Raw genomic sequence first — 19787 nt, 5'->3', positions numbered from 1 at the left:
CTCTTTCATTTGCCCTTGGTCCATTGTCTCCGATTTTCGACACATGCCCTGCACACCTTGTGAGGTGCCCAGGACTTGTCTTGATCAACTACTTTAATGCCGAAGTATGCTAAGTAAGTTTTTTTCACAAAATCTGTGATGTCTAAAATCTTTGCTTTGGAACAGTAAAACATCCACAAATATAGCAGAAAACATCAAAGTGTAGCTTACACCTTCTTTGTCCAGCAGAAGTACTAGCCATTGGCAACAGGTTGTATAAATAACTAGAGATGAGCAACACAAGTTTGCAGAATACTTTCTTTAACAGATTCACCTGCATGTAAGCTACTTAAAATAATCATGCATGATCTATGTGATATATAATCAAGGTGATAGACAAAAACTCACTGCGGTTTTTGGAATCAGCGCCAAGTATTTAAAACATCGTTTACGTCTAGTTTATTTCTGTAAAATTGATGTAGACGGGTGTAAAGTTCTATGCTATATGGTAAATATTTTTTCTTACCATCAAACTATTGAATTGCATGTTGTGAAAAAAATTCACGTGATAGAAAACTTTAATTTCAGGCTTAATATATCATCGAAAAAATCTGTGTTTGATTACATTTTTCACGAATTATTGCTAATGAACCTAAGTTAAAGGTTATAACATGTAATGTAACCCTAACATATTGTCCTATAGTTCAAATCTAACTTCGGTTTAACTGAAAATAACTAGGATCAACTTTACAAAACCTTTATCCTAAACTGGCCTTCTATATTTTTAACATCAGTCCGCGTGACCAATTTATGTTTGACAGTCTAGGTTTGTTAAGTAACCTCAGAGGTAATGGTGACGTAATAACTTCTGAAATAAATAAACGCACCTAGGTAACTGTATGGTACATGGGAATGTTTCTTTTTATTTGTTTATGGCATCACATATGAGTGACATCTGGGAATTGGCTCTGCAGGCTCAAGCAATAGTGAAAGAATAGTGAGCACAGGAGGCACTGAAGAGTTGGAGGAGAGCACGGTTGTTGAAATTGCTCTTACTTGTTATCTTGTCTTCTTCCTCGGATTGTCTCCTCAAAGAACATAGTGCGGTCTCGTGCGGCGCTTTTCCAGGTGGTTTTATTTCTTGCGTTTTGCACCCATCTGTTTGGGTTAATATTGGTTTTGGTCAGAGAGTGCTTCGGTTGATCTTGTGGTCTCGATAATGTAAGACACAGGTATTGAGAAGGAGATGAATATGGCTTGGAAGACCATGATCTTTGTTAGAATCGTCAGTGCGTGGTTATTGACGGAATGATGGTCAAGGCAATCAAAGGTATGGTGTGCTAAGTTTATCCGGTTCTTGACGTCTTTTTTGCATGTAGGTTTTTGAGAGAATGCTTTGAAGATAAGGACAATAGTCAACTTTCTTCCAAGGGTGTTATGTTGATATTAAGGTTGTCCTTGGAAAGGCTTGCCCACGCAAAGTCGTGGTTCCAAATCATTTGGAAGTATCTTTGCTTCCCAGGTTAATGAGAGTCAGTTGGTTTTTCAACTCAGGGCATTGCAGGTGAAAGATTCCAAGAGGGATGTTATCTGGTCCTGGCTGCATGCACTTTGTGGCTTAGTTGAACTATTGGGAAGATGGAGGCAAAGAATATTGAAGTGTCGAACAGGCCTTTTGAATAGCTTATGTACTTGTAATATTATGGTTGAAGTGATTAGTTTTATTGTGTGATGTCACAGGCTATTTCTTATAAGATCTAAATTTCTTTTTTCTCTTTTATTTAGACTTTATCTTGAAATTATTATGGGTACATGATATTATGTCCAGATCAGCAGTGTACACATGAGTGGCATCATGGCGTCATGACTTGTAAATTTGCATTATAAAATATGGGCAAAACGATTAGATTAAAACTGCCAAGTTTATTGGTAATAATAGCCTCGGCATTTTTTTTACTGTTATACTGGTACCAAAGAGGAGTCACCAATGGTAATGAAACCTTGAATCAAATTGGAAGTCATAATGATGAGATAAGGAAAGACAATATGCTTTTAAAAGCAAGCGGTACAAGACTTTCTAATGAAGTTACTTGCAATACCATTCATATCTGTATTGTATGTGTAGGATCAGATGCAATTCGAGAAGTAATTACACTAATGAAGTCCCTGTTGTTTTATCGAAAAAGACCTCTACATGTTCACTTTATTGTCAACGATACATCTAAACTTGTCTTGAGTCACCTATTTAGAACATGGGATATTTCAGATTTTACAGTTTCATTTTATTTTATGGACAATTATGTAAAAAAAGTTTCTTGGATACCAAACACACATTATTCTGGCATTTTTGGATTGATCAAGTTATTGATACCCAGCATTTTACCAAGTTATGTGATAAAAGTTATAGCTTTGGACACTGATTTGCTTTTTGTTGCTGATATCTCTGAGCTCTGGGATTTTTTTGATACATTTACTGATAGCAATAGTATTGGATTAGTAGAAAATCAATCAGAATGGTATTTAAGAAAAATGTGGAAAAATTATGCGCCCTGGCCAGCGATTGGACAAGGTTTCAATACTGGTGTTATGCTGCTGGACTGCAAGAAGCTACGCTTGACTGACTGGAGTTCAAGATGGGAAACTTTGACAAGGCAAACTTTGATTTCCATGCCTTCCGTACAGTTGGCAGATCAAGATGTGATCAATTCATGTCTAAAATCACACCCTACTATGGTAAAAATTGTACCATGTTTTTGGAATTTTCAACTTTGTGAACATATGAAAAAAGAATTCTGCTATTCACAACATCATCATGAAATTAAAGCTATTCACTGGAACTCAGAGTCACGTTCAAAATACACTTTAGTAACCAATATGAATATTATGTATCAAACATTCAAAGAAATGAATGGTGCTTTACTTCGTTCTCCAAGTTCATGCAATAAACAGATTTCAACAGATGATGATGAAAATGATGAATTAACTCAAGTTGATCCTTGTTCAGAATTTGTTAACAGTGCTACTAGGCTACATAGAACACATTTATACTTTTTGCCATTTGATTATTCTCCCGAAGAAAACGACGTCAGTATTGTAGTTCAGTTGTCTGTGGACAGATTTACTATGCTTGAAAAACTGTGTGAATTCTGGAGTGGCCCTACCAGTGTTGCTTTGTTTATCTCGGATGCAGATACTGAGCGCATTCATAACTTAATTAAGTTGTCAACATCCCTTAACAAACGAAAAAATGTTGCATATCATTTGGTGTATCAAAATACAATTGATGAAATTTATCCCATTAATTTACTTAGAAATATTGCACTAAATCATGCTGTAACTGATTATGTTCTCCTTTATGATGTTGATTTTGTTCCAATGCCTGGATTGTATGAGTATATTGTCTCCCATCTGGAATCAATTGGTAACTCGGAAAAAACTGCTTTAATAATTCCCGCTTATGAAAGTCTATGGTATAAATTTGAAATGCCACATACGAAGTCTGAACTTTTGGAGCAAGTGAATAAAGGAATGATAACTACTTTTCGATCTTACTTGTGGCCACAGGGTCATGCAGCAACTAATTTTAGTTTCTGGAGATCTGCTCAAAAACCTTATAAAGTAAATTGGGAACCAGACTTTGAACCTTACGTGGTTGTTAGAAAGGCGGAATGTCCCAGTTATGATGACAGGTTTATTGGATTTGGATGGAATAAAGTATCCCATATTATAGAGTTAGATGCTGCAGGTTTTACTTTTAATGTAATGCCTTTTGGTTTTATGATTCATTTACCTCACTCTCCCAGTATTGATTTGGTGAAATATAGATCTCAGTTATCATATAGAAAATGCATAGAGCTTGCAAAATTGGACTTCCTTGACTACCTCAGGCAAAAATATGGAGACATATCATCAAAATACGTTGACATTTACAAAAGCAGTTAATAGTATTTATAATATATGATTTGTTTGCTTGCCATTAATGAAAGTTGTTTTTCACATGTTTATCTTGTTTTTATTGAAATGCTTACATTACATGTACCATGGATGTAAAACGATTTTACAGACTGCAGCTGATAATGACAAGCATGACCTAAGTTTTATTTGTGGTCTTTTTCGGTGTCTATTCAGTCTCATGTAATTCATATTCATCATTTTCGGTGTCTATTTTCTATTCTGTCTTATGTAATTCATATTTTGTGCTTTGTTTAATGGTATCGTAATGTACTATGTTAACTTTGTCACACGCACTTGCTCGCAGCCAGCAACGTGCAATTGTGAGGTCATAGCTATTTTGTTATTAACACCAGGGCTATACATACATTGCTTGTTCTATCTTATGTACCATTGATAATGTTAGAAATTATAACACGTTTGCTGCCATGTTTTTTAATGTTCTGGCTATTTTATTCGTAATAAGAATCACATGTTTACTTTTATTATCTAAGTACTGTATAGTAATTTAGCTATCTCAATAACACCATATTGGTATTGTCATTGTACTTCGCATTGCATTTTTCACATTCATTTACTTGCACACTTTAATCACATTTCTGTCTAAACTTTTGGACCATCTAATATTACAACGGTACCACTGTCATACCTTTTACTTGGAATTTTTTAAATATACCTTTATTACCGGTAAGAAATTGTTTCACAAAGGAAAAAAAAATTATCCAATTGTCGAAAAAAACATGATTCATGGATTGGCAAAATCATATCATTGCATGCATTTGAAAAGATAAATTGAATAAAAAAGAAGGCAATGCAAGTGGTAGCTGCCATATATCCCATGTGTAATATCATAGATAGTGTTTTGTTCAGTTTGAATCTTTAAACTGGATCTAAGGTTCTTTCAACTTCACACTGTCCTATTGTTTGCGATCAATTAAAAGTTAAATAATTTACATTTTTTTTAACTATAAAAAGTACTTGCAGCTAAAAACCGCAATCATTTTTGCTGGCTGACAACTTTACATCGCCGATACAGGTTAATTAAAGCATTTTCAGTTGAAGATAATTTATAGGCTAGGCTGAAGAAGAATTATTTACTCGATGTTGGTAATTTGATTTCAAATTTTATTACTTTATTTTAACTTTAAGAATGTATGTCAAGTTAGAATTTACATGAACATATCGCAGTATAAATTTATTTTGCAATTGGTAAAAGATAATTTGATAAGCAACCAAAATATAACATCATAGTTGAACTATATCAACGCGGGAGAATCAATGTTATGTATGTTGCCATTTAAGCATGCTTAAGTAATAACTTTGTTAGAACAAAATTAAGTGGCAATTTCACACAACCACAAAAGACCATCTAAGAGACGAATATGGCAATTGAAACGCTCGGACAAATAAGCAATAACATAGTTTCATTGGAGATTTATACTAACAAAATGAATGATGAATACAGGTTTAATGCACATAATTTTAAGGACGAAAACACTGACAATGCAATTACGTCGCTATAACGTAATACCCTCGTAGCTGTATTGACCGTCACCAGACTGTTGGTGGTTTCGAATGTGCTCTAAAGCGTTTTCGAAGTGAACTTTTATCATTGAACTTTCTTCGTTGCCTTCGATATCCTGAAGTTCCTCGCGGATTTTTTTGATTAATTGATTGAGCAGTTCCATAGTTACCTATCGAAGATTTCAGTTTGAAGTGGGCATGATTTACACATAGGTATTTTTCAGAATGTTTAAAAAAAACATGGTCACAGAGTAATACAATGAATATTCAATTAGGCAAACGTTTAAGAAGACGACAGAAAACAGATTTGCAAATGTTCATCCTGTAAATGATGACGGCACTCAATATCTTTTGTTAAATATCATTACAATGGACTTAACACAACATTGTACTTACACCGGTGCAACCGTGTTCGTAGAAATACATGTACTTGTTCAGAATTTCGACATAGAGCTGGAGCTGAACTGCTGACTCCATACACTGACTTGCAATGCGTATTGCCTTTTTAAGACATTCTAAAACTCGACGCATATCATGCATCTACAAATATAAAAATAATAATGAATAAATAAACCCTCATACGGCTCCGCAGTTTAATACATTCAGTGCCAATGCACGACTATTGCGGTAATGGTAAGATATTAACAAGTGGTCTTGGTGAACCAAACCAAATTTGGCAATACCATAAAAATGCATCTTTAGAAATATGCATGCTTAATGTTTAGGAGTCGGGACTCAATTGGTGGAAAATTATCGAGTTTCAGTCATGAAAGCTGGTCCATAATATTCAGAAACAAAATTGCATCAGCTGTTTATGACAAATGCTTCTAAGCACTACTAATCCTACTCCAAAAACGTTTAATGACAATCCAATTGTATATTGCTTAAAAAAATGTATAATAATATGCCAAAATGTGATTTAAGTCGTCCACCGATTGAAAATGGGTGCTCATGAAAGTGATTACCGGCTCTCCATCCCCCTCCGTTATTTGACCAGACCAGAAGAGATGAGCAACGTGGGCAACAGCTCGTGACTGATCGGGCTTCTTCAACAAACGAGAGGCAGCATGAGCACACTGTGTTCGTAGCGGCGCATGACTATCTTCACTAAAGCAACGGCATCTTTCCACCGCACTAATAAGCAACATGACCGCAGCCAACTGTGCTCGGCTATCTGTGATATCTTCTTCATATAGGGAAAACGCCTGGAAAATGAACTCAACATAATCATTCACCTTCTACTTGACTCTTTACAGCATCAGCAAATACGAAGACACATTACCTGGGAGATAAACTCGTATGCTACAGATTCGTGATTTTCGAACTGCAGTTCAGAGGCACAAAGTGCTCCTTGAATAAAAAGTCTCAGGGGTAGTTCAGCAATTTCCGCTTGGCACAATGTATTGATCACTGCACGGCACATCTCAAATATTCGGTTGCATTTTTTCTCCCACCTTTCATCCTTGCATCAGAATTCAAAACAATTTAAATCAAAAAAAAATATTTCAATTTTAGTCAATCGTCTACAATTAAAAATTTTACTGGCACAAATGAAATTTTAATGAGCAACTAGAAAACACATTTGATTCGTTGTAGATTGGAAAAACTTATGCTAGTTGCAAAATTAAATTACGACTAACTTCATCACTAAGTTCCTTGTATCGAACAGCCAACTTGTATGCTGAAAATACAATAGCAGGAAGAGTAAAAATCATCCGCTTGTTTCCTCCTTTTTCAAAATGGGTTCTCGCTTTGTTCAAAATCTTGAAATGAAATCAAATCACACCATTAACTACTATATTTATCAAGCACCATAGTTTTCTACACGCCAAGTCTTTGATAAAACAGAATGATAAGAACATCATGATTCAACAACTATCACTTTTACATATATAATATAATGCACACCTGATATTGTTGATCAGGCTCTTCTGAATAAAGCTGATGAATAAATTGGCCTATTAAGCCTTGCTCTTCTGAGAAATCATCCATGTCAATGTCAGTAGGTTGATCAGCTTGGTCTTGTATAAGAGGAGATACAAGCATAAGCAGAGAGTTCACCTGGAAAAAAGACAAAGTAATTTTCAACAAAAACTTAACTAAAAACTGGTGAAATTTTTCTTAAATTGATGGGCAACTCCAAAATAAGTTGGCCTTAAATCAAAGAATAATTGCCAGTGAGTGTATTGGAGAAAACATTTTTATTAATATGTCCTAGTTATTGCCAAAAATGTATCTGTAAAGTTTCAATGTAAAAACAAAATGCTTGATGAAATGCTGGACTAGGCTAGCGAGCCTGGGAGCTATAGCTTAGCTTGTAAATTCAACAGTACATACACACTAAAGGTAAGCTTGCTCAGACTTATTTAACGCAAATGTTTCTTTCATAAACTTAAGTTTGCTTTAATTATACCAAGTACTTGCCGGCCACAAGAAACAGTCTAATCAATAATCATACTTGATCCAAAAACCTTAGTCATAAACATGTTTTTTGCCGTATCTCCATCATAATTAACAATGAATTTGCATTTTCTCTACTTATGACAATAACTGCTGAACCACTAAATATCAGTAAAAATCCTTTTTCCAGCATACTGACGGTCAACTATTCTTTGGTTTAGCGCCAACTTGTTTTCGGACTTGCCTTTACTTTTAAGAAACTACTGATTTGCTTTATCTTCTATGTGCAACTCTTTGACAATATAATAGAAAAACTTTTATCCTAAAAGAGGTAAATTGGTAACTTCGAAAAAAAAAAAAAACTACCTTACCTTCAGCAATAGACATCAGATAAATAAACATATACCTACATACGTGCACGTACTTGTTCAGCGGAAGGAAGTAATGTATGATGTTCCAATGCATTTACTAACATCTGCACACCAATCCTCTTCCTTGATTCGTAATCCAAATGTTCATATAAAGGAGCAAAACATCTAAAAAATTATCAATTTTTGTAAGGAAACGCTGTTCAACTGTGACTTTAAATTTCTTTATTTAAATAATGTTATGTAACATTAAAAATAAAAAACGTTACCCACTGTAGCTGTAGTACAGTTAAGATGTTGTTGTATGATTTGATTGGAACTTCCAACAGGTTATAAAGCTCACTGGACAAAGCACTACCGTTTGGAACCCTTAAGAAAGTTGACAGCAGATAAGAAAAAAACTTAAGCTACCAAAATAGAAACTAAAACATTCACATAAACAGACATACGAGTCCATATTTCTCTTTCCAAACAAGTCCATGGTAGCTTCTAAAACCCTGTCCACATAATCAACCCGATTAGGATAACACTTGAAAGCCAATTTAACAAGTGCAGTTTGCAAGGAGACCACATCTTCTAACAACATTCCTGACCTTGTCTAAAAAATCAAATCATTTGCTGTTTTTAAATATTGTGATTTGGAGTAAAAAACAGAGCAATTCATTGCAATGCAGTAGTTCACCACTAGCTCTGTTAATGATGTTGAAAAAAAATGCTAACATACATCAATGATATTTGCGATTTGTTCTGAAAATATATCAAAGAGCATAATTTCACTTGGAATTCCAGAATCTTCCTCTCGAGCGGCAAACTGGGCTAATCTGAATGTAAAATACATACAGACCATCATGAGCTATGTCATACACTGAGAACAAACTACAAATAAAGCACAAGTGTGAAAGAGTTGTTAACAGCTGTGTGACTTAATAAACCAAATGCAACACAGATTAAGTTAGATAAAAATACATACCGAATAGAACCCAATGTTGGGTCATAGAAAAAAATCTGCCCAGTCACTATGCGCACTAACTTAAGCATACTTTCAGCATTAAGGTTATACTAGTCCTAACTTCTAACGCTATCAACTATTACCTAATACTTCTATCATGTAATGCAGGGCCAAACAGATAAACATAGTGCACGAGCATTATTTATAAGCACCCCAAGTTCAGCATAAAATTAACATTATTAAAATCAATTTATAATGAGATTTGAAATAAATCATTTGCAACTGACAACACCAACCTGTCAATTAAAGCGATAATAGTGTTTTTGACATTCACCCTGGGGTGCATGTCAGCGCATGCTTTCAGAAAGCTTCGTAATGTTTGGAGATGAAATTCGTCAGGGAACACCTGCCAAATTTTAACTTTTAAGTAAAGAAAAACAAGGTAATGTAAGATTTGAATAACGTAGTCATCATGTTACAAGCTTTTACAAGCATTTCAACCATAAGAAAGATCATGCAGAGAAAAATATAATTCACAAAGACACAACTTTGGTCCGCAATTTTTGCAATAACCTATAATATAATAATAACGTTGTGTCAGTTAAGTTGAAATAAAAAAGGAGTAAAATTATAAACATGCCTGAATGATGCACTCCATTAAATATTCCTGGGCAATGGCATCTTTGCAATTTACCACTTGCTCCAGTACACCATTGAGAACAATCTATTAAAACATCAACAAGACACTGATTTTTGCAAGCATTGAAATTATGATGGTCGATGTCTAAAGATTCTTAAAATATTACAATACAATAAACACACAAAGATTTTGAAGAAATATAGTCAAGTTTTATATACAGTGAGACCTCGTTAATCCGGACCCTGATGAACCGGAATCCCCGCTATCCGACACAAAACTGCTGGGAACGGATTTCTTCCTATGCATTTTACCCCTTTAATCTGGAAACCCCGCTGTCCGACTCCGACACAAAAGTTTTGGAACAAATGTGCTAAATCAATAGCAATAAAATCCGATAAACCGGATTATTAACAGTTAAGCGAAAATGATTCACGATTGTCCTAATACAGTATGTAGTTAGTTGACGAAACAATAGCCGATTATCTACGCATAATAACGTTGCGGTCTTTATTGATTCAAAAGTACAGTACTGTACAGCATTGCGTTTTGTAAAAAAATTTAGCTGTGCTATTCAGTATGTTCAACAGTAACAAACAACGCTTCCGCAGTCGCAAAAAAAATACGTACAGTACATCGGTTGAGTGCGGCAATCTATTGAAGACATACTGCTGCAACTCAATCGTGCTATCAGCTTTTGATATCGCATTGCGCAAAGATTAGAAACAGGTCAAAGAAAGTTCAAGACTGCTGGTCCTGCCGGAATGCTTCGCCATGCAAGAGCGGTTGTCAAACCAATTTGCGGCCGCATGTTCGTCACTTCTGACTTAGAGCATTCGTCTTTAATACGGTGGTTCTGGGGTTCGACACTGGGTCGGATCATACAAAAAATATAATTTTATTTTAGTTGCTGTCCAGCCAGAAACTCGGTACTTAGAATTGGAGTGAGGTGCATACTGCGTTTTGAACACGGTACTGCATTTGCAAGATTGATTGATTTTTTACTTTCCGATAATCCGGATACCCCGCTAAACCGACATTTTTTGACGAAACGAAGTGGTCCGGATTAACGAGGTCTCACTGTAATTTCTTTACAGTACTTTAAACTGTTTGCAATATGATAACAATATACCATCAATACCTTTCTGTAACTATTTACATCAACGCCCTCCAGTTGACTAAGTCTGACCAAATTGGTTCCGACAAGAATTCTCAGTTCTTGCCGTTCGCGTTCCCTTTTTTCTCTTTCACGACTATGGCCCTACATGGAATTCAAAAATTCTAAAAACAACAAGAATCCAACAAGCAAGACACAGGTTTTATGAAAATTTGTAAATATTATTAACATGTATTATATGAGACTGAGGCTGCAGACTGATTGGTATAAAAAAATCTATCACAACAAAAAAAGAAAACATTAAGATAAAATCAAAGTCATACCAAGTGCTGCATTCTAACCCACAACTTGTTCATTTCTGCAAAGTTTAATAAGATGAAATCAATGGAATGCTGTAATGCTGGCGGCCCTTCTTGCTTTTCGCTAAAGAAAAAGTGATATCACAAGCTTTGCAACTGAAACGCCATGAATTGAATTTATAATAAATACTGTACATTACAAACCTATTTTAAAATACTTAAACTAATGTATGAAGTATTTCTGTATACAACTATATTTATATCAATCCTTTTTGTAACGTGATCAAACATTTTTCTCAGTAAATTTTAAAAACTTGGTAAAATTCATTTTTAAGACAATTCAAATGTAAAAGAAAAACACAAAGCAAATAATTGACTTCACAAATTCTTATCACTTATTAGCTATTTCAAATTCCTTGAAGGGTTGTTTTCATGAGATTTAAAATAAGCGCACCTCTCATCTATAGCATGATCTGGTAGCACATTTTTGGTGCACTGCAGAAGATAATTTCTCAGAAAAAGTCCCCGCAATGGGTGTTGAACTCCTCGACACATTTCTACCAAGTCTTTCAATATTGCTTCTCGAGCTTCTGGTTTATTTTTTATGTAAACAACACCAACAGTGACCAAAAGATATCTGCAAAAACATGGATGGAATTAACAAAATTGAACATTAACATTCTAAAAACATTACCACGTCAAATTTCAACCTCTTTAGCTATATAAAGGTTCTTTGTTGGAACAACATTATTGCATGTAAGTTAGACATTTTCAGTTAACTTACAATCTAGGAATTATGTTTCCAGCATATTGAACCAACTCATATAAATCAGAGACCACTCTTCCTTTCTGAAATTCATCGCTCAAATGTGATTGTAGATGACGAAGCTCATCACACACAGCCATATCTGTAGAAGAAACCAGAGTAAAAGTACAAAAATAGAAATAGTATAACAACATAAAAAACAATTACATGGCACAGTTATTAACACGTCTTTCTACAAAGTATCATTTTTTTTTAAATTTGCCATTCTGGAATAGTTAAAGCTATATCAATGGCTAGCTAAAGTTTTACACAGTTTTAACTTTTTCTAGCACTAATAATTTTTATCACCCACTGAAAATAAAAGCTTAACTTTTGAGTTATGATCTAATAACAAGAAACTATCAGACTTTTGTTTAACCAGCTATTAAAACTTTAACTAGCCTATTTCCGGTTAACATAACTAATTATATTTATTCTACAAGTTAATACATACAGAGTTCATAATAATTCTTTGGGGTAAGAGCGGATGTACGTAATTCTTTCAATAAATCTGATGCATGCTTAAGCCCATCCATTAGTTTATTTTTATCTAACTCCCGTTTCATGTGAAAACTCTCCATCTTCACCACTTGGAGAGCTTCATCCAGAAGTCTCTCTTGTTCCTCTGTGTTCTCCACGTTTTTTTCAGCCATGCTTTGAAATTACTTCATTAATAATATATAACCACACAAACATGAACTTGTTCACCACAAGTTCAACCCTACAGAAAACAAACACAAATGTAGTCACAATAATACCCAACTAGGATAAAATATAACATACCAGAAATATATAGCCAAGGCATATACAGTACCACAGAAAATTGTATCAGGTCATAATTATGCAGTTTAGTTTAAGTTTTTATTTTGCCAAGTATATACATGCGATGCTATGTCTGAGAGCCATTCTGGTTCAATTGCTGTAACATTTCTCATAAAAGTTTTAGAAGACTGCAGGATATCGGTGTATACAATCCACTTTGGAAGTTCACGTACAAGAACTGAGGTAGGATGAATAACCAGTGATGCTTTATTATATAAGCCGTGGTAAAATCCATCACCCCTCAATTGAGCTGCATTAAGAAAAAAACCAGAAACAATACACTTTAGGACTTTAGTGATGTCATTATTGCAGGAAACCATTGCAATTTTAAATTTTGCCATGTATTTACAAAGCTGGGTTCTAATCTTTAATGCTTGTATAAGGCCATGGTAATTTAAGTAGAAATTGTTGCACCAACGCTTAGTTTTGTTTCCTTCATTCACAAACGAATTATAGATGTTCAACAAAGTAATAAGGTCACCCTGAGTCACTGAAAATTTGTGATGCTGTAGGTTAGCTTTTCCCTTTTCATTAAATGGCTGCAAAGTAATTTTATGTATTTGGAGCAAAGCAGCTATGGTAACTATCTCCTCAGAGCAGCCAAATTTTTCGGATTCCAGTAGCATTTTAGCAAACATTGGGTTCAATGGGAATTCGGCCATAACTTGTCCTAAAGGCCTTGAAAGGTGTCCTTTGTCAGTCAACACTCCAAGGGCATAAAGCTGTTCCAAGCCTCTAACCATGCATTCTGCTGGAGGAGGTGAAACAAAGCCAAAATGAGCTACATTGTTCACACCCAAGGCTTTCAATTGCAATATAACTGATAGCAATTCACTTCGCTGCATCTCGGGCACTGTAGTTTTTGGCAAAGCTGTAAAGCTTTTTTCCGTAAATAGTCTGTAGGCTTTACCATTCCTGGAAAATGCAAAACAAAGAGCAACATTAAAATTCGACACATATCAGTGTACACTTGATGTAATTTAAAATGAGGGGCAGGTCCAAAAATAAGTTGGCCATAAGTCAAAAAGTAGTTGTCAGCTAGTATACAGGAGAAAGGATGTGTACTAATATGTAGTCGTGGAGCAATTATTGCCATAAATAAGAGGCAAAAAATGCAAAATTATTGGTAATTAAGGCGAAGATTCTTTGGCAGGCAGTTCTTGTTATGTCATTATTAAAACAATGTATCTAGACATTATATAAAACAAGCCCAGTGTGTAGAATTCAAACCGCTGTAAAATAAGAACTAATCAACATATTTTCAGAATGTTTTCTTTATTGCGTGAAGAAATCTGTATGTTACACACCTGAGTGAAATCATTACAATCAGATTCCTAAAACATTTGCAATTTAAAAAGAGTTTGAGTGGGTCGACAATTTAAATTGTTGAAAAAATCTTGCCACCTTGACCTATTTACCCTGGTCTAATTCCTTACTGGCAACTATTCTTTGATTTAAGGCCCATTTGCCTTTGGACTTGCTCCTCACTTGAAGTCATTTTAAAATAAGAATTGAAATATATGTTTATAATTATGCGATTATGTAAAACAATTGAAACAGCAGCAATTTGCAGCAAATTTAGGACTCATTAACCAAAGCAAAATCCCTAATCACCTTATACAAATTCAAAGAAAATTTTACCTGAATCTTCCTGCTCTTCCAGCACGTTGATGCAAAGATGCTTGCGAGGCAGGCTGGATGGCTAATGACTGTATTCCAGTTTTCGGATCACAAACATTCAACTTCACAAAACCACAGTCAACAACATACACAATGCCTTCAATTGAAACAGAGGTTTCTGCAATATTTGTTGCAACAACAACTCGCCTTGTTCTGCGATTTGGCTTCGGTTCAAAGACCAGCATTTGAGCTGCTGCAGGCAAAGCACTGTATAGGGGTAAAACTTGCAAATAAAGCTTGTTCTTATGGTCACGTAAAGATTTTAGTTTCGATATTACTGTTGATACAACTCTGTTAACTTCTTCTTGGCCTGTCATAAAAGCAAGTATATCTCCATCTTCTTGGGTAAAATGGATCTGAAGAATGCTATTGATGGTAGCAGTAACATAATCAGAAACTGGACTCTGGGTGTAAAATATTTCAATCGGATAATGTCTACCTTGAACAGACAAGGCAAAAACTTTATTGTCTTGTTCACTAGTAACATCACTGAAATATTCTATTAGTTTTTCAGCATCAAGAGTTGCAGATGAAACTATTATTCGAAGATCTGGTCTTTTGGCTTGGATCTTTTTTAACAAACCCAAACATACATCTGTATTCACATTACGTTCGTGTGCTTCATCAACCATGACAACATTGTATTTCTTTAGGAGTGGGTCAGCCATCATTTCTGTTAGCAGGACTCCTTCAGTAACATATTTCACCAGGGTCTTCTGAGAATCACAACTCTCATCAAACCGAATGGCATACCCTATTTCATTGCCAAGAACACAGTTTTGTTCATTAGCAACACGCTGAGCTAGAGTGACAGCAGCTATCCTTCTTGGTTGTGTAACAACAATACCATGCTTGCCTTTTTCTGCCCAACCTGCTTCAAGTAAGTATTGAGGAATTTGTGTGCTTTTTCCAGAACCTGTTTCACCAACAATGATAAGGGTTTGATACTTTTCAAGCAAATACAAAATATGTGTTTTGTATTGATATATTGGAAGTTTTTGCTGTTGTCTTTGCAAGGATAGTACAGAATAGTGAACGAATTCTCCACTGTCACGTATCTCTTCCTCTACCGGTACATTTTCTCCTGGCTTCCAAAATCTGGATCGTTTTGCAGGGAAGGCCATAAGTCAAACATGTATACACTCAGAAAACAAATACTGGAACTCAGTCAAAACTGATAATAAGCTTAAACAAATGTTAACAAATTATTTAGCTATTCAATAGTTGTTTGCAATAAAACGCAAGAGATATGCAGGAACTCTACACTTCGTTAACAATTAATTTACCAGGCTTCCACACGTGATTAACTCCACAAACAAACTTGTGCTTGTACTGGACACATGCATGTTGTATTCTTTTTTTACGTTAATAAATTTTTTTCAACTTATTGCTTCAGAGTACAAACACTAACCCTGAAATGAAAAAAAAAACTGTAGGACTGTCTATGATCCAATGACAAACATCGATTGTAACCACATGAATGAAAGTGTATACATTTCAGGCAACGGCAACATACAATTGCAATGTACATTACAATTAATAAAATCCACAGCAAAAGTCACAACAAGCAACATAGTCAAAAGAAAGTTCAAATCTTATATCAATTACAGCTTATTGATTCAAACTTATAACTTCCATGTAAGGCCTTATCCTCACAGAGTGGTGGTGAGCATGCAGGCATATTGTACCACCTGCTCGCTTTGTAGCAACTATATAACAATTGTAAAACACACCAGGGTGCCGGCTTTGTGTACACCAAGGCCAAGTGAAGGAACGATTTTGGTTTCAATAGATTTTAACCAACAAACATCACGTAAATTTGGTTGTCTGGTGATTGGTAAAACACATTTCATTTATTTAAAAATTCATACTATGTTTATTCATATACGTTGTAACCAATGTAAGTAGCAATAACACAGTTGTGCTTTATGAAATGTAGAAAAAGCTATAAGCCATTGCTGTAAGACGGTAAAATAACGCTGAATGTCAATACCAACATAGAAAAATGATTTAAAAAATGTTGTCATACACTGAACTGAAGCAATACTAGCATCAAATTAAAACTAAACAAAATTCCTACATTTTAACAATGAGACATTAATGAGGTTTAGGTTTATGGCCGTCTACATAAAAGTTTCTAGTTGCAGAGGGAAGGCGTACTATTAGTCCATCCAAATCTTTGCTAAGAATTATTTGGCAAGAAAGTCTAGAATTTTCCTGAAGAAAGGGAGCAAGATCAAGCATGTCCTCTTCTTCCTCGTCGATGTCATTTAACTTATCAAAGTGAGTTTCAACATAAACATGACATGTGCAACAAGCTAATGATGCTTCACATGCCCCCTCAATATCTAGATCATGTCTTTGTGCCAAATACATAACATTATCACCAGCTTTTCCTTTGATGTCAATATTATCACCATTCCTATCAATATATGTTATATTCACGACATCGTTTTGAGGTTCAGCAATATTCCGTTCGCTATTTTTTTCACCAGAGTCCGAATTATTATTTTTATTATTAGATTGCATGCAGTAATGTCTGTACTGCAGAAAACCATTTTGACTGCTACAGATCGTAACTTGAGGAAACTTCAGCCGACTATACAAGTTACTAGCCAAAAACTTTCTGTTGCAGAATATAGAGTGTCCATAGTTCTTACAGTTTTTCATATTCCACCAGAACTTGCAAGAATTCAACAATCTCAAGCAAATTGAACTTGGCAAAATATTGCCATTCATATTGATAAAGGTGTTTTCTAAAAAACAAACAAAAATGAAAGTCTTGCAAAATTTACATGAAGGCAAATACAATAACTAGAACCCTCAAATTTTTTTGTAACTAAGTTACAGACATACAGTTACCGCCAACACATAAAGTTATGAATTATTATTGATCTAAAATTTTGAGATGGTAAATTCTTATAGTACCTTTTCAACAATCATAATATTACACAAATGTAAACAATATGGCAAGACAAAACATAAATTAAGCAGCGTTAAAAAGTAACAGTATATAACTTTGAAGTAAGTAACATCATACAAAAATACTTGTATATAAATTCCTTTGGCAAAAATTTACTCTATGAATATTTCTCAAGCAAAGTAAACAGATTAGCACATTCATACTTATTACTATGTTTAGATCAAATCAGGAAATATAAAGTGGATTTTGTATATGCGTATACACCAATTAGCATGTTACATTTATTACTCTTGTGTCTCATTATTAATCTATACATTTGCAAGAACGCTTTCAAGTTATAAAACAATATAACTACTTTGAAAGAAGTTATCACTTATACTGATACAACTACTAAATCGCTCCAACTTCAGTTTGTTATGTCATGAGTTTCTCTTGAATGGTCAGAGTCAGAAACTTCATTTAGCATATCAAGCAAGTTTCTTGGTTTAGATGACAGAAATCTTTCATTTCTTTCTTCATTATCAGAATTTTCCTCGTCACTGTGATCGGACACAAAACAGTTAAAATCATCAACAACTCGCAAAGACATCATAGATGTAGAACCATCTTTGTAGGATTTTGGTCTATTGCGTGACAATGGACTTATATCGGGAGAGTGCCTTGCACCATTCCCTTGTCGTGAAGCTACAGGGGATGAATTGCGTGGCGTTGGAGTAAACCTTGAGTAACTATGATTATGAACATCAGGTGTTAAAATTAAATGCGCTTTTGCAGAGCTTTCACTCGAGTCATTGAAAGACGTATTTAAATGTCCACTTGAGATACTAGAGTCCCATTCTTTAACTTCAACTTTTACAAGATGTGAACTGCTAGGTACTGAGTGCATTCGATTTCGAGATGAAGATCGTTTTAAAATCTTAATAGGTAACAAAATGCAATGTACTAAAAATGATAAGACAATCCATATAAGACAAAAAGCTTTCCAGCAAAGTTTTTGAAAATACAAATTAGTTTTAATTTTCCATTTGCATGAAGTAACAGTTGGATGACACAACACCTCACTCACAGTTGGCCGTTCAGTATGTTCGGGGGTCATCATCCACTGAACAATTTGTCTTAATGAAAATGGCATTTTCTTGAGACATTCTGCTGGTATGCAACCCTGCCGCAACAAATGCCAGGACATTCCACTTGAAGGTAAGTCTAAGTCACAAGTTACCTCTAAAATCGCAATTCCAAGACTAAAAACATCGGCCTTTTCTGAAAAAACACCATTAAGTAGCTCAGGTGCCATGTACTTGTTGTCTCCTTCTCTTGCATCCTCAATATTGTCAGCAAAACGATCTATGACTAGACCAAAATCTCCTATCTTGCAAGTTCCATCTTCAGTTATAAATATGTTTGCAGGTTTAACATCGAAATGAATACATCCATGCCTGTGGATGTGCTGAAGGCCAAGTAGAAGATCAATCAAATACTTCCACACAAAATGTATTGGAAGAAAGTGATTTTTCTCCAAGTATTCTTGAAGACTCATCATACAAAGTTCTGTTTGAATATATAGCCTTTGCTTTTCCTCCCATGCCTTTATAAATCTCACACAGTTCGGATGAGGCGGTAACTTTTCATGCTTTTTCACTTCATCGAGTTTTCGTCTTCGATCGGCTTCACCTTTAAACTTTTCTCTGGAACGTTTTACAGCATATTGCAATTTGTTGTCAAGGCATCGAACTTGCATCACCTCACCAAAAGATCCTTCACCTAATTTTTTTTCAATTATAAAACATTGCTCGAAATAAAGTTCAGAACATTCGGAATTGTAAAATCTGCTACAGAGTGCTGAATCAACAGAATGATCATCACAGGCACGAAATGATACAGCATGTGGCTTTTCAGGTGCCCAGTTACGATGAGGAAAAACGCGACTCACAGGTGGTGCACTTTTAATAGGGGATTTCGGATGCAATGCATGATCGCTTTGTGGTTTGTTTCCTTTAAAACGAAATAACTTATTTTCATCAAAGTCAGCAAAAATAGGCAATGGTCTTGATTTGTTCAACTTGTTTGCTGGAGTTGAAAATGCAATTGGTTTCCCATCATCGATAAAAAATTGGCTGTGAGCATCGAAACTTGACATCCTCATGTTTCAGCAAATTAAACATAACATAATCTAAACTAAAAGCACCACTTACATTCAAAACATGCCTCCGCCTAAACAATAGTTACTGGATGAAATGGCAAAGTTTACTAACTAAAACACTTATACAGCATAGTTCCTCGAAAACCACTCTTTGCTTCTGTTACTGCCATGCTCTATATATAAAGACAGTTTT

General features: G+C 34.8%; 5 protein-coding genes across 5 annotated transcripts; 1 reads left to right on the top strand and 4 right to left on the bottom strand.

The window, feature by feature from the left end:
• The first annotated feature begins 372 nt into the window (after nucleotides 1-372).
• On the top strand, nucleotides 373-4747 carry LOC143452656 (xylosyl- and glucuronyltransferase LARGE2s-like). Its single transcript, XM_076953704.1, has one exon. It carries the CDS (start codon nucleotides 1870-1872, stop codon nucleotides 3919-3921), a length of 2052 nt encoding a protein of 683 aa, XP_076809819.1. The 5' UTR covers nucleotides 373-1869; the 3' UTR covers nucleotides 3922-4747.
• Nucleotides 4748-5038: 291 nt separating this feature from the next.
• LOC143452654 (vacuolar protein sorting-associated protein 35-like) lies at nucleotides 5039-12779 on the bottom strand. The gene is made up of 17 exons (XM_076953701.1): nucleotides 12484-12779; nucleotides 12009-12132; nucleotides 11679-11861; nucleotides 11249-11348; nucleotides 10950-11069; nucleotides 9812-9895; nucleotides 9468-9577; nucleotides 8947-9043; nucleotides 8672-8820; nucleotides 8496-8591; nucleotides 8279-8390; nucleotides 7363-7515; nucleotides 7095-7217; nucleotides 6737-6916; nucleotides 6420-6659; nucleotides 5851-5994; nucleotides 5039-5624 (listed from the first exon to the last, which is right to left on the bottom strand). Exons 1-17 carry the CDS (start codon nucleotides 12680-12682, stop codon nucleotides 5448-5450), a joined length of 2391 nt encoding a protein of 796 aa, XP_076809816.1. The 5' UTR covers nucleotides 12683-12779; the 3' UTR covers nucleotides 5039-5447.
• Nucleotides 12751-16633, bottom strand: LOC143452655 (putative ATP-dependent RNA helicase DHX35). The gene is made up of 2 exons (XM_076953703.1): nucleotides 14493-16633; nucleotides 12751-13766 (listed from the first exon to the last, which is right to left on the bottom strand). The coding sequence occupies exons 1-2, from the start codon at nucleotides 15653-15655 to the stop codon at nucleotides 12878-12880; spliced, it is 2052 nt and encodes a 683-aa protein (XP_076809818.1). The 5' UTR covers nucleotides 15656-16633; the 3' UTR covers nucleotides 12751-12877.
• LOC143453006 (ferredoxin-2, mitochondrial-like) lies at nucleotides 16629-17270 on the bottom strand. The gene has a single exon (XM_076954157.1). It carries the CDS (start codon nucleotides 17268-17270, stop codon nucleotides 16629-16631), a length of 642 nt encoding a protein of 213 aa, XP_076810272.1.
• Nucleotides 16911-19673, bottom strand: LOC143452657 (membrane-associated tyrosine- and threonine-specific cdc2-inhibitory kinase-like). The gene has a single exon (XM_076953705.1). It carries the CDS (start codon nucleotides 19595-19597, stop codon nucleotides 17861-17863), a length of 1737 nt encoding a protein of 578 aa, XP_076809820.1. The 5' UTR covers nucleotides 19598-19673; the 3' UTR covers nucleotides 16911-17860.
• Nucleotides 19674-19787: the final 114 nt, after the last annotated feature.

This window comes from Clavelina lepadiformis, chromosome 4 (assembly GCF_947623445.1).
Source record: "Clavelina lepadiformis chromosome 4, kaClaLepa1.1, whole genome shotgun sequence".
In the NCBI taxonomy this organism is placed as follows: Eukaryota; Metazoa; Chordata; class Ascidiacea; order Aplousobranchia; family Clavelinidae; genus Clavelina; species Clavelina lepadiformis.
This window is presented reverse-complemented; position numbering and strand designations above follow the sequence as displayed.

Coding starts and splice junctions, on each gene's coding strand:
- LOC143452657 (XM_076953705.1), bottom strand. CDS start 19,597: ATGAGGATGTCAAGTTTCGATGCTCACAGCCAATTTTTTATCGATGAT.
- LOC143453006 (XM_076954157.1), bottom strand. CDS start 17,270: ATGAATGGCAATATTTTGCCAAGTTCAATTTGCTTGAGATTGTTGAAT.
- LOC143452655 (XM_076953703.1), bottom strand. CDS start 15,655: ATGGCCTTCCCTGCAAAACGATCCAGATTTTGGAAGCCAGGAGAAAAT. Junction 13,767..14,492: donor GGAAGAGCAGGAAGATTCAG/GTAAAATTTTCT, acceptor TGCATTTTCCAG/GAATGGTAAAGCCTACAGAC.
- LOC143452654 (XM_076953701.1), bottom strand. CDS start 12,682: ATGGCTGAAAAAAACGTGGAGAACACAGAGGAACAAGAGAGACTTCTG. Junction 8,821..8,946: donor AAATCGCAAATATCATTGAT/GTATGTTAGCAT, acceptor TTGATTTTTTAG/ACAAGGTCAGGAATGTTGTT. Junction 6,917..7,094: donor ACAAGGAACTTAGTGATGAA/GTTAGTCGTAAT, acceptor TTCTGATGCAAG/GATGAAAGGTGGGAGAAAAA.
- LOC143452656 (XM_076953704.1), top strand. CDS start 1,870: ATGGGCAAAACGATTAGATTAAAACTGCCAAGTTTATTGGTAATAATA.